The 15,331-nt window shown below is 38.1% G+C and overlaps 1 protein-coding gene across 2 annotated transcripts in view; it reads right to left on the bottom strand.

Moving 5' to 3' along the window:
- The window catches only part of Chrna7 (cholinergic receptor nicotinic alpha 7 subunit), a 104,440-nt gene extending 90,035 nt beyond the window's left edge, over nucleotides 1-14,405 (bottom strand). The window contains exons 1-2 of one of the 2 annotated variants that reach the window (XM_027921180.2): nucleotides 14,273-14,405; nucleotides 13,947-14,086 (exon numbers count right to left, since the gene is read on the bottom strand). In XM_027921180.2, coding sequence (XP_027776981.1) covers nucleotides 13,947-14,086; nucleotides 14,273-14,405 — 273 coding nt within the window. The remainder of the gene's footprint in view (nucleotides 1-13,946; nucleotides 14,087-14,272) is intronic. The other variant, XM_027921191.2, reaches the window with a different exon arrangement.
- Nucleotides 14,406-15,331: the final 926 nt, after the last annotated feature.

Below are 15,331 nucleotides of genomic sequence, written 5' to 3'. Positions count from 1 at the left end.
GTGACTGAAAATTGAGAGGAAAAATCAAAAATAGAAACAGAAGCATAAAATATCACAAGGATGGAGTCATCAGATATAAAATTATTCTTATTGATGTATTTGAGAAATTTTAGGACAAACTTGAGATCTATATAAATTCTAAAAGTAAAAAATACAGTATCTGAAACTTTAAAACCAATTGTATTCCCTGTATTTCATATTCTTTTCTATAATTCTGGAACGAACAACAAATAGATACAATGAGAGAATCTATTACTAACTATCAGTCAACAGAAAATAGTCTGAAGCCCAGAAAGAAAATAACAGAAATTATAGAAAAGAATATGAAATATAGGGACTACAATGTTTTTTGTTTGTTTGTTTGTTTTCTGTTTGTTTGCTTTTTTTTTAATCTTCACACTATTGACATTTTGGGGCCCAGACAATTTTTTTTGTCTTGGGGGGCTGTCCTATGCATTTTAGGATACTTAACAGCATTCCTTTCCCAATTGGACTCTTCCCAATAAATATCATTACCACCTTCTTCTCCAGTTAGACAACCAAAAAATGTCTGAAGACACTGAAAAATATCCCCTCAGGGACTATACTGCTTCTAGGTGAGAATCACTGGGATAAAGTGACAAACTATGACCAATTCATAACTGCAATCCCAAAGGATAAAAGCAGAATGAAACAGAAGCCATATTTAAAGTAAATAATTGGTGACAATTTTCCAAAACTTATGAAAAAAAAACAAGTAATAGACTCAAGAAGTATTATGAATCACAAGTAGGAAAAAAAAATGCCTTATGTACAGCATAGTAAGACTGTTAGAAACCAAATATCAAAAGTAAAATTTAAAAGCAGACAAAAAAAAAAAAAAAAAAAAAACGAGAGTAACCCTGAGGGAACAAAAACAAGGTGTACAGCTGACCCCTAGAAAGTCAATGGAAGTCAGAAAACAATGGGGTGGTACCTCAAAGTGCTGAAAGGAATCACTGTCAACCCAGAGTCTGTATCTCTAAATTATTAAAAATGATAGCAGCAACACTAAAAAAAAAAAAGATAGCAGTATAAATATATTTTGAAAAAAAAGCAAATAAAGAGAGATCTTGCTATTCCCAGGCCCACACAAAAGAAAACACTAAAGGGTAGAAGGAAAAAGATTTCAGATGAAAGTTAGAAGATATAGGAAGGGGGCTGGGGATGTGGCTCAAGCGGTAATGTGCTGGGCCGCTGGGCTCGATCCTCAGCACCATAAAAAAATAAAGATGTTGTATCCACTGAAAACTAAAAAATAAATATTAAAAATATTCTCTCTCTCTCTCTCTCTCAAAAAAAAAAAAGATATAGGAAGGGACAAAAGTAGCCAAAATTTAAATGTTTGGATAAATATAAAAGGATATGCTAATGTATAAAATAGTGATAATCTGTATTACAGAGTTTAAAAAAAGATACAAATAAAATATATGACAATAATTGCACAAAAGTTAGAATTATGGGGTTGGAATGGAAATGGAAATGAAGTGATCTTAAGTCCTCATATTATACAGAAACAGTTATAACGTAGTGTTTCATTATTCAAGGATTCCTGCTATAATCTCTAAGCCACTACAAGAAGAATGTATGACTCACAGGCTAGAAGAAAGTAAAACTGGAATCATATCAAATGAGTAGTTCATGCAGAAGAATGTAAGAGAGGAGAAAAAAATGAATGGAGAAGAGACAGGGCAAAAGCAAGCAAATACTGAAGGATAGATTTAAACCTAACGATATCAGTAATCACATTAAAGATCGACAAAGACAAAGATGATCAAACTAAAGCTTTAAAAAAATCCGTCTATTTGAATGTTCTCTCTGATATGTGGATGTTGACACACAATAATGGGGGAACAGCAGTTCATTGGATTAGACAAAGGTGAACAAAGGGAAGGGAAGGGATGGGAAGAGGAAAAACAGTAGGATGAATCAGACGTTAACTTTCCTGAGTACATATATGATATACAATACCAGTGAAACTTCATATCATGTGCAACCACAAGAATGGGAAGTTATACTCCATGTATGTATAATTTGTCAAAGTACACTCTACTATCATGTTTATCTAAAAAGAACAAATAAGGAATTTTTAAAAAAAGAAAAATACATCTTCACACTGCTAACAAGTGAACAATAAAACAATTCTAGATGATTTCTAAATTTACAAAGGAATAGGTATTGAACAGAAAGTGATGGTGGAAGTTATACAATAACGGGGAAAAACACAATTTGATTTTAAAACTTGCAGTTGTTTACAACTTGGCCTATTTGCATCACTTTAAAATTAATGCCTGTTAATATTGATTAAGGCACTATACATGGTTTCTCACCATTTTAATTTTTAAATATTTCTCTACACATCCATAAACATGAAGAAAAGATAGCACAGCTGCACCAGAACACCTTGGGCAAGGGTGATCTGGATGATCCACACACCCATTCTTTTTTTTAATTTACTTTGGTTCATGATATAAAACATATACTTCTTTTGTAAATTTTAAGAAATGTTACTTTTCATAACATTATTAGGTCTGGTTTCTAGTTCTGCATGTAATAAGCTAGGAAGCTACCACTGTGTCCTAACAAGAAGTAAAAGCTGAACAGACTGAAAAAAAAAAAAAATCAATAGCTCTTCTTAGACCCCCGAAAGGGGATTTCACAGGGCACACAGCTGCCCCCAGTGCTGGAGAAACAGGTGATTACAGGGAGCCACTGTTCACAACAGAGACTCAGAGCAAAAACCACTGTGGAAACCAGTGGGGGGGGGGGGGGGCAGGAAATCCTTCTGGTAATTAATGAATTGCTAAAAGTCCAATGCAGTCAACTCTGAGAGTTAAAAACTGCAGAGAGACTTAGTCATAGAGGGGCCCCATGGTATTGTAGGATTTACCTCCAGGACCCTGACTAGGTTTCCTCCAGTAAAGATCAAAGAAAAATCCCCTTTGTGTCTTAGCAGGGAAGGGCCAAAGGAGCCATTTTGAAATACACCAGACCACTCTACTCTAAACAAAGCCTGCTCTGAGGAAGAATAAATTCACCTGTCTCTAAACTGTTGATTTCTTGTCAAAGCCTAACTTGCCTGAGGAAAGGAAAATACCAACTGAAGTCTGTATTAGCCACCATGTCCGAGGATGGAGAAAATTACTGAGAAACACTTGTAAGTGTCACAGTCCAGAGGCTTAGGCAAACCACTGAGACCTGATTGACCTCAGGACACGGAGCACTTCCCTTCTCAGATACAGCAACAGATACAATTTGAGGAGACAGAGGAAGCATCAGAAACAGATACGACAGGAATTTTGGAATGATCAGACCAGGAATTTAAAACAATTCTGATGAATATACTAAGGGCTGTAGTGGATAAAGTAGAAAGCATGCAAGAATATATGGGTGATGGGAATTCTAAAAAGGAACCAAAAAATAATGCTAGAAATCACAAACATGGTAACAGAAATGTAGAATGCCTTTTATGGGCTTATAATGTGCTAGACATGTGAGGAAAGAAATCTCTAAGCTTCAGGATATATCAATAGAAATTCTGAAAACAAAAAGAGAACAAATACAGTAAGAAAAAAAAAGGAACAGAATATCCAAGGACTGTAGGACAAGAAAACAAATCATGTATACATAATGGAAGTACCAGAAAGAGAAAGGAACAGAATACTTGAAACAACAATGACCCACAATTCCCCCAAGTTCTTGTCAATCACCAAACCATAGACAATAACTGCAGGGAAGATGAAGTAGGATAAACTGCCAATCAAATAAAAACTATACATCTACATGTATGATTTTCAAACTAGAGAAAATTAAAAAATAGAGACAAAATTCTGGAAGAAGCCAGAAGGAAAAAAAGACCTTATCTATAGAGAAGAAAAAAAAAAGACAATTACATTCAACTTCTCAGAAACTCGGCAAGCAAGAAGATTGGAGTGGATATTTAAAATGTTGAGAGGAAAAAGCAACAACAACAAAACCCGCCAAACTGGATTTCTGTACCCTGAGAAATTATCCTTCAAAAGTAAAGAAGAGCTGGGCACCTATATTCCCAGTGACTCTGGAGTCTGAGGCTATAAGATTACAAATTGGAGGCCACCCTGGACCACTTAGCAAGACTCTGCCAATAAATAAATAAATAACTGGAGATGTAGCTCAGTGGTAAAGTATTGGTTATAATCCCCCCAACAAACAAACAAACAGAAAATAAACACATTTATAAACAAACAAAGGTGAACCCATACAAACAAAAGTTGAGGAAATTTGTTGCCAGATATCCTTCATTTCAGAAAATCTTAAAAGAAGTTCTTTAGAGAGAAATAAAATGAGTAGATTTGAGGTCAGAAACTCAAATTTACAAAAAGGAAGACTGCAAAAAAATGTATAAGATACAAATATTTGTTTTTCTTATTCTTAAATTGGCAGCAATCATGTATTTAGTTATGTATACAGGACTATTTTGTTACTATAATGTAATCACACTATCTATGAAGTGGTAACAATGCAATAAATGGAGAAAAACATACCAAGCCAACAATTATCAAAAGAGTAGAACTTGGGTTAGTTGAATGAGTATTGCAAACTCTAGGGAAATCACTGAAAACGTGAAAAACAGAAATTTAAAAAAAGTATAAGTGATATACCAAGAAATAAAAGGGAATCATGTAGAATGCTCATATCCAGCCCAAAAAGGCAGAAGAGTAGAAGAACAGGAATAAAGGTTAAGGACAACAAATGGAAAACAATAAAAAATGTGGTAGATAATAAGCCAACAGTATCAATAATCACTTGGAATTTCAATGACCTAAATGCACCAATTAAAAAACATAAATCATTGAAGTGGACCAAAAAGAACAAGACCCAAATTTACATTGTCTACAAAGCCCCACATTAAATACAAAGGCACATTCAGATTAATTAATGAAGGAAAGCATATCTTGCCAACACTAATTTAAGAACGCTATACTGATTTCAGATACAGACGCCTTCAAAGGGTCATTACAAAGGGGCCTAATTTTCTAAGAAAATGTCAAAATCCTTAACATGTATGTATCTAACAAGAGGATGTAAAATTATATGAGGCAAAAACTAACAATTTCAGGGAGAAATAGATGAATCTACTATCATAGTTGGAGATTTCAATACAAGTTTACTAAAAATGGACAGATGCAGCAGGCAGAAAATCATTAAGAACACAGCTGAACTCAACATCATTAAACAACTGGCTATAATCAATATCTATAGACCATTTCATCAAATAGCAGAACTGCATTTTTCAAGATCACATGGTCCATTCGACAAAACAGAACACATTCTAGGCCACAAAGCATTGTTTAACAAGAATAGTGATCATACAGTGTATACTCTAAGTTCTCAATAAACTAGAAATCAATAACTCAAAGATAGCTGGAAATTCCAAGACATATAGAGATCAAAACTTCTAAACACACAGGTCAAAGAAAAAAATCTCAAGAATTAATATTGTGAACTAACTGAAATAAAGACATAACTTATCAAAATTTGTGAGAACTAGTAGAAACAGTGCTTAGAGGAAATTTTAGAACACGGAATGAACATCTCAGGAAAGAAAAATCTAAAATCAATAAAATCTAAAGTCTAAGTTTCTACCTTAGCGGGGAAGACCACAAATCTGAAGTAAACAATAGAAATATTTATAACTGAAATCAATGAAATGGAAAACAGAAAATCAATAGGTAAAATGAACTGAAATAAAACCTGATTCTTTGAAGCCACACTAACCAAAAACTAGAGAGGATATACATTACCAATATTAGAACTGAAAAAACAGTACAACACTGTAGATCCAATGGATATTAAAATAATATGTAAAAATACTATGAACAACTCTATGTTCACAAACTTGAAAACCTACATGAAATTCATAATTCTTTGAAAGACATAATGTGCCAAAGTTCACACACATAAAAATAGGCAATCTGGGCAGACCTATATTTATGAAATAAATTGAATCGATAATTAATAATATTCCAAAAAGGAAAGCATCGGACCCAAATGGGTTCCCTGGCAAATTCTACTAAACATTTAAAGGTAGAAAATATAACAATTCTCTACAATCTCTTTCAAATGGCAGAAGCAGAGGGACTACATATTAAATCATTCTATGAGGCCAGTATTACCCTAATGACAAAATCAGACAGAGACACTATAAGAAATGAGGACTACACGCTCATGAACAGATAAAATCCTCAACACAATATGAGCAAACTGAATCCAACAATGAATAAATATAATTATACACCACAGCCAAAGGGATTTATTCCAGATATGCAAGGCTCACTCAACATTCAAATAGTAATGTTATCCATCCCATGAACCAGCTAAAAAAGAGAAATCATATAATCATATCAACTGATGCAGAAAAATAGATGCATTTCACAAAATAAACATTGATTAACAAAAACAACCAAAAAAATCAGTAAAGTAAAAATATAGGAGAACATCCTCAACTTGATAAAGAAAATCTACAAAAATCCAACAACTAGATACACATTTAATGGTAAGAAATTCAAACTTCTCCACTAAGATCAAGAACAAGGCAAGAACATGCCCTCTGATCACTTCTTTTCAATATCATACTGGAATTACAGCTAACGCAATAAGATAAAAAGGAAATAAATATATACAAATTGGGGGGGATAAAATTGCATTATTGCCAATGTCATAATTGTCGATGTAGAAAATCTGAAAGAATTAACAAATTAAAAACTCTCCTGGAGCTAATAAGCCATTACATCAAGGTTGGTGGACACAAGGTTAATATGTAAAATCTAATCACTTTCCTATGTACCAGCAATGAACAAAAGAACTTGAAATTTAAAACATAACATAATTTAAGCCTGCCAAAAGTAGATACCTGGGTTTAAATCTTTAAAAAAATGATGTACAAAAGTCTGTATCAGGAAAACTGCAAAACTCTGGTGGAAGATATAAAAGAACTAAATAAATGGAGAACAATTCCATTTTCACAAACTCAATATTGTCAAGATGTCAGTTCTTCCCGTCTTGTGCTATATAAATTACACTGTAATCCCAACCAAAATTCCACTGATATTTTGTAGATACTGACATATTGATTCTTAAGCTTATATGAACGAGCAAAAGACCCAGAACAGTCAATAAAATATTGAAGGAGAACAAATTTGAAGGAATAATACTATCCAACTTTGGATTTACTAGAAAACCACAATGGTCTTGACAGCAAGTTGTTGGTGAAAGACAAATAGATCAATGGAACAGAATAAAGAACCCAAAATAGACCCATGTGAAAATATTCAACTGATAGGCCTTTAAACAAATGATACAACAGCTAGACTTCTATGTGCGCGTGCACACACACACACACACACACACACAAAGAATGAATGAATGAGTCAAATGACACAGACCTTCACAAAATAAATCTCAAAATTTATCAGATTGAAATGTAGAATGCAAAACTATACATGTCCTGGGATATAACACAGGAGAAATACCTAGTTGACCTTGGGTATGGTGATGACATTTTATCCACAACACCAAAGGTATGATCCATTAAAGAACAGTCAATAAGATGGACTTCATCAAAATTAAAAAAAAAAAAAAAAAACTTCTGCTAAGTGAAAAACATTGTCAAGAGAATGAGAAGACAAGCCAAACACTGGGAGAAAATATTTGCAAAAGACACACCTGGTAAAGAAATGTTATTCAAATATATATATTTCTCATAAAATTTAATAAGAAATGAACATGCTGACTCAAAACTGGGTCAAAAATCTGAATGGATACCTTGCCAAAGAGATACAGATGGCATATAAACCTAAAGATGTTCTACACCATATGTCATAGGGGAAACACAAAGTAAAATAACAATGAGATATCACTACATTCCTATGGGAATGGACAAAATCTAGAACAGTGACAATATCAAATGCTCCTGAGGATGGGGAGCAATAGGAACTCTCATTTATTGTTGGTGGAACTACAAAATGGTACAGCTACTTTGGAATACAGTCGAATAGTTTATCACAAAAGTAAATATACTCTTACCATTCATTCCAGTCATTGTCCTTCTTGATATTTACCCAAAGGATTTGAAAACTTAAATCCACATAAAAACATGATTATAGATGTTTATAACAGCTTCATTAATAATTTGTTAATAATTTCCAATTTTTTGAAGCAAATAAAGTGCCTTTCAATATGAAAGGATGAACTATGATTTATCCATAATATAATATTATTCAGTGCTAAACAGAAATAAGCTATCAAGTCATAGAAAATGGAGAATTTAAAATGCATATTGATGATGAAAAAGGCAATGTGAAAAGGCTACATACAGTATGAATTCAGATATGTGACATCCTGGGAAAGGCAAAATTATGCAGATAGTAAAAAGGTAATCAGCAGCTGCCAGGGGTTGGAGTAGAGGATAGAGATGTAAAGGCATAGCACAGAGGGTTTTTAGAGCAGCAAAAGCACTCTTCTGTACAACACTATAGTGGTGGAAACTTACCATTCTATCTTTGTCCAAGTCCATAAATATGCATATCACCATCAGTGAAACCCCAATGTGAGCTCTAAACTTTGGGTGATAATGACATGTCAATATAGGTTCACTGAATGTAACAAGTGTACCACTGGTGGGGGATGTTGATAAAGAAGGCTATGCATGTGTGGGCATGGAGGTATATGGGAAACCTCTGTACCATCCTCTTAAATTTGCTATAAACCCAAAACTGCTAGGGAAAAAAAGTGTGGAAAAATAACTTTACTGGGATAATTTCCAGATTTTCCTTAGGCATTTGTTCTCAGAATGTGTTCTATAAGTGTAATCTTTATAAATAATATGGAATAATATTTAGAGTTATAGCATTTTTAAATAGTAGTGAGTAAATGCAAAATCATAAATCTGATGAGCCTGAGCACAGGGCCACCAAGGGGAGTTCAGAGGAAACACAAACCTCTAGGATACTGGGTTCCACAACTTTGCTGCCTTCTGCATTTAGGTAAACTCTACATGTTTGATCACTACTGACCTGTGATTAAAACTTCCAAAAAGTGGACCTGCAATCCAAAATCTATAAAAATTCCAAAAATCATTTGTGCATAATTATGTGTTTTATATTTGTGCCTAATTATATATTGATTCATATTATTCATCTTAAACAACCTTGCCTTCTGGACATGATTTCATAACTATGCACATTTATTTTATGCAAATCAGCTCTTACAATGGCCTTTAGATGTATGTGTCCAGGTGACTGACCAAATGGCAAGAATAAAGGAGAAATATTATGAAAATTGTTGGCAGTTTAGAATCTTCCATTTGCAACAATTCAAAATGATTTCTTATGTACTATCTCATTCCCAGCCCAGTGACAAGCCCATGAGGTTAATAAATTAATAATCATCATAAGTCAGAGTGTATGCATTTAGGAATAATTGAGGTACTTTCACTTAACAAATGTTTCCCTCTCTCCACATTCCCACAAGTATCATTTTAAGTTTGACCTTGCTGTTGTTTCAGTTTGTCCCCAAAAGTTCAAGTGTTGGAATTTAAATTCCTCAGTGCACCAGTATTAGGAGGTGAGGGCTAGTGGGAGGTAGTTGAGTCATGGAGACAGAGCACTCATGAGTGGATTAATGCCTTTCTTTGGATACTCTGTATGCTTTCTTTGGATACATTCTCATGAGACTGATTAGTTACCCCAAGAGCAGGTTGTTCTAAATAAGGTCACCTTTGGTATTTTGCCTCTTCTGTGTGTGTCTATTTGCCCTTCTGCTTTCCACCACAGATTAAAGCAATACAAGGCTCTCATCAGAAACTGAGTAGATGCCAGCACCATATCCTTTGACTACCCAGCCTCCAAATTCAAGAACCAAACTAAACCTCTTATAAAGTACCCAGTCTCAGTATTTCAATTTAGCAACAGAAAACAGACTAAAAAAGACCCATCCTCATCTCTGACATACATTCCTCCTTCCTCTCCAACCTATCCCACACACAATGCTCTCAGTATCATCTAAACACAGATCTGATTACTTCCCTCCCCTACTCAGGAATTCACCTTCCCACTCTGTACCTAGTGCTTTATCAAGCACCTATTGACTAGAGCAAACCACAGTGGGTAAATCAATTCCTTTGAAGACTCTTGTTTGTCCTCAAAACATATGCACATTTTTTTACTGTAATCTATAATTTACACTTGTTACATTTAATAAAAATGTCACAGTTTAGATTGTTTTCATTTCTAGGAAAACATGCTACAGCAAGCTGGTCTTTCAGCTTCATGAAATGCTTGGCATGCCACTTCCTCCTGTTCTCTTAGGTACCCAGACTAGAGCCCAGTGTGAACTCTGCAGAAGCATTCAAGACACCTCACATATTAACACTTCTACCAAAGAAAAATCATAACTTCCATCTTGCTAGGTGTTTTCTCTAACACAAAATAAAAGGATCAGTAAAACTGTCAGTAACCAGGTATCCCTCTTTTAGAACTTCTCAAAACTCAGCACCACATAAAAATAAATAAATAAAGGTATCATGTCCAACTACAATAAATAAGACCACCCAGGAATCAGGAGCCCACCTTGTTGAAATGTGTGCCTCCTTCACTGCATTTTTCCTCTCTCTGTTCTCATTACCTGGAAAGCCATTCCTACTTTCTCCAACTGGCAAACTCCACTCACCTTTAGAAAGCCAGTCACTTCCTTTTTGAAACCATTTTCAGCCACTATAGTTGGAAATAATTGTTTTCCTTATGAAGATCTGCAGCACTTGGTATATTATGTTAAATTTCATCAATATAGTAAGCTTGGATTTACTTTTTTAGTATCTCAAGCCAGATAATGAGATCACTGAAAATAGAAATTATCTCTTGCTCATCTGTAAATTAACAGAATCTAGCAAAGTTCATATTATTAGCCCAATAAATGTGTAGAATAAATTGACAAAAGAATAAATGATCTTTAATGAAAATAAAATATGTAAAAACATACGCCATTTCCCTAGCTCTCTAAGAATTCCTTGCCGACAAAAAGTGGAACAATAATAGGGCGGGGCGGGGGGAAATGACTATGGTCTAGAATAGCCCAGTGAGATGGGTAAATGACCCCTAGAGTTGAATTTGTAAAGAGAATCCTTATCAGCCAAGATTTTGCCACATAATTCCCTTATGAGAACCATAGTGTCTCTGTCCAGGGTGCTGAGATTTCAGCTGGAAAAACCTGATTTTGTTTCTTAACAAGGCAGAGCCAAGCAGAACTAGAATACAAATAATTACATATTTCCTTGTCTCATATAGAGACTTCTTTCTCATCCAGGATGTTAGGACAATCATATTCAATTTGTTACAGTTCATTCAGTTTGAGTAGATTATGCTGACTTTGTTCCACAAAATAAGTTACCCAGTCCAAAGGAGGCTGCAGATTTAGAAAGAAGGACCTGTGAGTTAGATGTGGGTTTTCCTCACTACCCTTTCTCTAATCACTGTGTGACCTTAGGCAGGCTACCACACCTTTCTAGGCATGGACTTCCTGCCCTGTAAATACTTCTGTGATTAAGATAGAGCAAATTTTCAGTGAATCATGTGTGTCAAGAACTTTCACTTTTTTAATCCTCTCAAAATCCTGTGAAGTGGATATTATTATTCTCATTTTACACATGAGAAAACAGGGCTTATAAAGCTAAAGTACTTTTCTCAAGGCCACTCCACAAACATGCAGCATTGCCTGGTTGGGAAGTTCAATCCATTCACAGCTAGATCCACGGCCAAGGTGACTTTAAGACTTTCTCCGATTGCCCCTTCCATGACCTCTAGCTGCTGATGGTCATCTTCATATGTTTTATAACACTGGAATGGTCAGGGTACACAGTGCTTATGATTTTTTATTTTAACTTTTAAAAAAAATGACAATTTTTAGAATTTTTCTCATCATTAATGCTAACTACGCTTTCACTTCTTCTAAGGTCAAATGCCTCATATTAATCACATTCCTCAAAGAGTCTCTTACAGAGGCAGGGATACCCAGGATAAAAAGCTTATAGCTTCTCTGTGAGTGAGCAGTCTCCCATAGCCTTGGAAGGCCTGCTTCACTTGCTCACACATGTTCCTCAGCAAAGTAGCTGCTACACCATCACATCCTATCCAGACAGCATGAGGGCAACCCCATAAAAGGCTGCTGTGGAACATACAGTGAGGTAGCCTGGCCAGAGCAGATCCTGAGCAAGTAGGGAAAGGGGGACTGACTTCCCTTTCTCACCCTATCATGTACCATTTGTGGAGTATACTAGCTCAACTGCCTGGCCCTTCCTCATGTCATTTTTCTATGAAAATGACTACAGAATGTGCACAGTGTGGGGTCTCTTAAAGTTATCTCCACATTCTTAAACTACTCACAATAACCCATGAATTGCTAAAATATCCATTCTATTTACAGGAAAGTCAAGACTCAGGAGACTCAAGAAATTTACCTAAAATCAACAACCCAGAGACCAACAAAGCCCAAAGGCACCAAAATCCCAAGAACAAATCCTGAGCTCCTTAAAGTAACACAGGAGCTGTTTTATAAAGCAGTACATCTTACAAATGCCCTGGAGTCTCTATGCCTCTTCCACCCCAAATCCTCTGCACCTCCATTGCCCTGTGACCTAGAACTACTTTTTCAGTTTGTTTCCCTAACTTGAAATCCCTATCCTCTCTCCTTCCCTGTAGCCTGTGCTCCATAAACAGCAACTAACTCATAAACCAGTAATCCAGGTGACAGTAGCTATCTTCCCCTACATCTCTCAAGATAACTTTTCCACATCATCACACATACATTCAATATCTAAAACAGGATTCTTTCTGTAGGAAGAAGTACACATTTGACACACATGTAATATCAGAAGGAAGTCATTTGTCACTGCAATTTTAACTAGATTAAATGACAAACACGTATCAGCATGGCCATGTGGGTAACTATTTGCAGGATTATGAAATGTCACTATCATCTTATGCCACTCTTCCTGAAACCTTCTGGTGGCTTTTAGCACTTTCTACCTGGAGTTGTGGCTAACTTGCACACCTCTTTGTTATGGCATCATTTCCTCTCCATGAATATCATTATTCCTTTGCCCCACCCTACCCTAATCCAGGCACTCCAGAACAGAATCCGATGCCTTGTGTGGACCAGACATGCAAACCCATTCATAATGAATCAAACATTTTGCAAAAGTATCAGTACTCTATGAAGGATATACCAATGCATATTGAATATTCAAAGCAGTCTAGAAGAAAAAACAAGAGGACAGTGCACAGATTTGCCAAGTGAAATGGGCACTGGTAAGGCTGCAAAGCAAGAGTTCAATAAGAGCTGGAAGCAGCTGCCTGAAGGGACAGACAAGTGGATCTCTGGTGTGGAGCCTTGAGTTCTCCGAGGAAGACTGCCAGAGGAAGATCCACCAGAAAGGTAAAAAAAAAAAAAAATCTCCATTACTCAAATGGGAGGGGAGTCCAAACATCCACAGCTCGCCCTATGACAAACCTACACACTAGTAGCAGCAGAAAAGCCTAGAACTGATTAAATTGACACCGAATGAGACCATTCGCACACTGTTCTTGCTACTGATTCCTAACATGGAATACTTTCGCCCTGAGTTTCTAAGCTGAGGGAAAGGTGAGACCCAAAGTACTCATGCACAGGTGGCCTGGGCGATGAAAAAAAAGCTTCACCCGGTCCCTCCATAACAGGCGGGGAGACCAAGGTAGCCCGAGGCAAACTGGAGTCCTGGTCAGACTGCGGGCCGCCTCGTCCGCGACCAGCTAGGAAGTCCGGGCCAAGCTACACTGCTTGGCAGTCCCTGTGCTGCCACAGCCCCTAGGAGTTGGCGGCAGGGAGACGGCATCCCTGTAGCCGGCGCTGGGACTCACCACGTCCATGATCTGCAGAAGGCTTAGAGAGAAGTAGACTGTGAGCGGCTGGGAGTCGTTGGCTACGGGCCTCTCCAACGGGTTGTAGTTCTTGACCAGCTCCTTGTAGAGCTTCCTCTGGAACTCGCCTTGCAGGGACACTTACGAAGAAAAGAGCACCGGGAAGCTGCTCAGGAAAGGCCAGCGGAGAGATCCCCCACGTCCCCCCCCCCCCCCTTCCTTTTCCCTCCTGCCCCGCTGCTCGCGACCCCTGCCGCTCAACCATGCAGCCCAGAACTGCAGCCCCGGCAGCGCCCTGCTGCCCCTCTCTGGCGGGGATACCCAACCTGGCCCCCGAGCGGAGCGCAAAGAGCCGCCCGGGATCCCGCGGAAGAGTGGAGGACAGGAAGACGCGTCGGCTTTACCTTGCAGGAGCGACGCGACCAGCGCCAGCCAGACACCTCCCCTGGTGCCGCGCATGTTGGGTCCCAGAGCTGCCGCGAGCCGGCGCGCCGCCGTCTCGGCTGTCAGCCGGGGCCTGCGCCTGCGGCCGCGGAGCCACCTCTCCCGCTTGGCTCGCACGCCTTTAAAGAGCCGAGCGCGCCCCCGCCTCGCCCGCCCCCGCGCGCCTCTCCACGTGATGAGCCCCGCCCCGGCCTCCTCCCCGCCTGCCCTCGGGGGAGGGCCGGGCGTTTTCCTGGCTACCTCCGGAACTGCTGCGCCCGGGTGAAAGTGCTAGCACTTACAGCTGCTTACGCTCTGGGTACCCCCATCCTAGTTTCCACTAAGCGGTCCCCGCATCACGCCTCGGGCGGGGGCTCTCCAACACAGGGTTCTGTTCTTTGCGTTCTTTGCCCTCTCTCTGCGCCCTCCTGCTCTCAACCAGAAGCAGCATCCGACCACTTCGAGAAAGTCGGAAAAATTCTCGGATCCAAGTCTCCCTCCTCCATATCAGCGTCTAGGTGGCAGCGACCCGGAACCAGGCTTAGGAAAGTCTCTCTATAGATCAAAGAGGAAGCCCTCTCCAACATCCCTTAAGCCCCCGGTATTCTTTTAGCAACCATTCCCTGGACATCACCAGCTGGATTCTGGGCTGGGTTCTGGATGTGCGGAAGGCAATCTACAGAAAAAGAGAGGAGATGCAAATGTATGTTTTGAGGTTCTCGTTAGATAGCTTGATTTATTTCCATTCGCCTTTAAAAGAGATTCAGAATATTGAAAAGTTAACTCCAACTCCTGTTGGACTGACAACCAAAACTTGGTGGTATTATTTAGGCCTTTTGGGGTCCCAGGTGGGATTAATAGGCAAAGAAGTTACAGCGAAGACAGCCGTAGAGATCTGGGCCGGGGAGAGTCCTGAATGTTGAGGAGGGGGAGGAAGTGTGGTTCTGAAAAGATATGAAAAG

This window comes from Marmota flaviventris, chromosome 2 (assembly GCF_047511675.1).
Source record: "Marmota flaviventris isolate mMarFla1 chromosome 2, mMarFla1.hap1, whole genome shotgun sequence".
Taxonomy (NCBI): Eukaryota; Metazoa; Chordata; class Mammalia; order Rodentia; family Sciuridae; genus Marmota; species Marmota flaviventris.
This window is presented reverse-complemented; position numbering and strand designations above follow the sequence as displayed.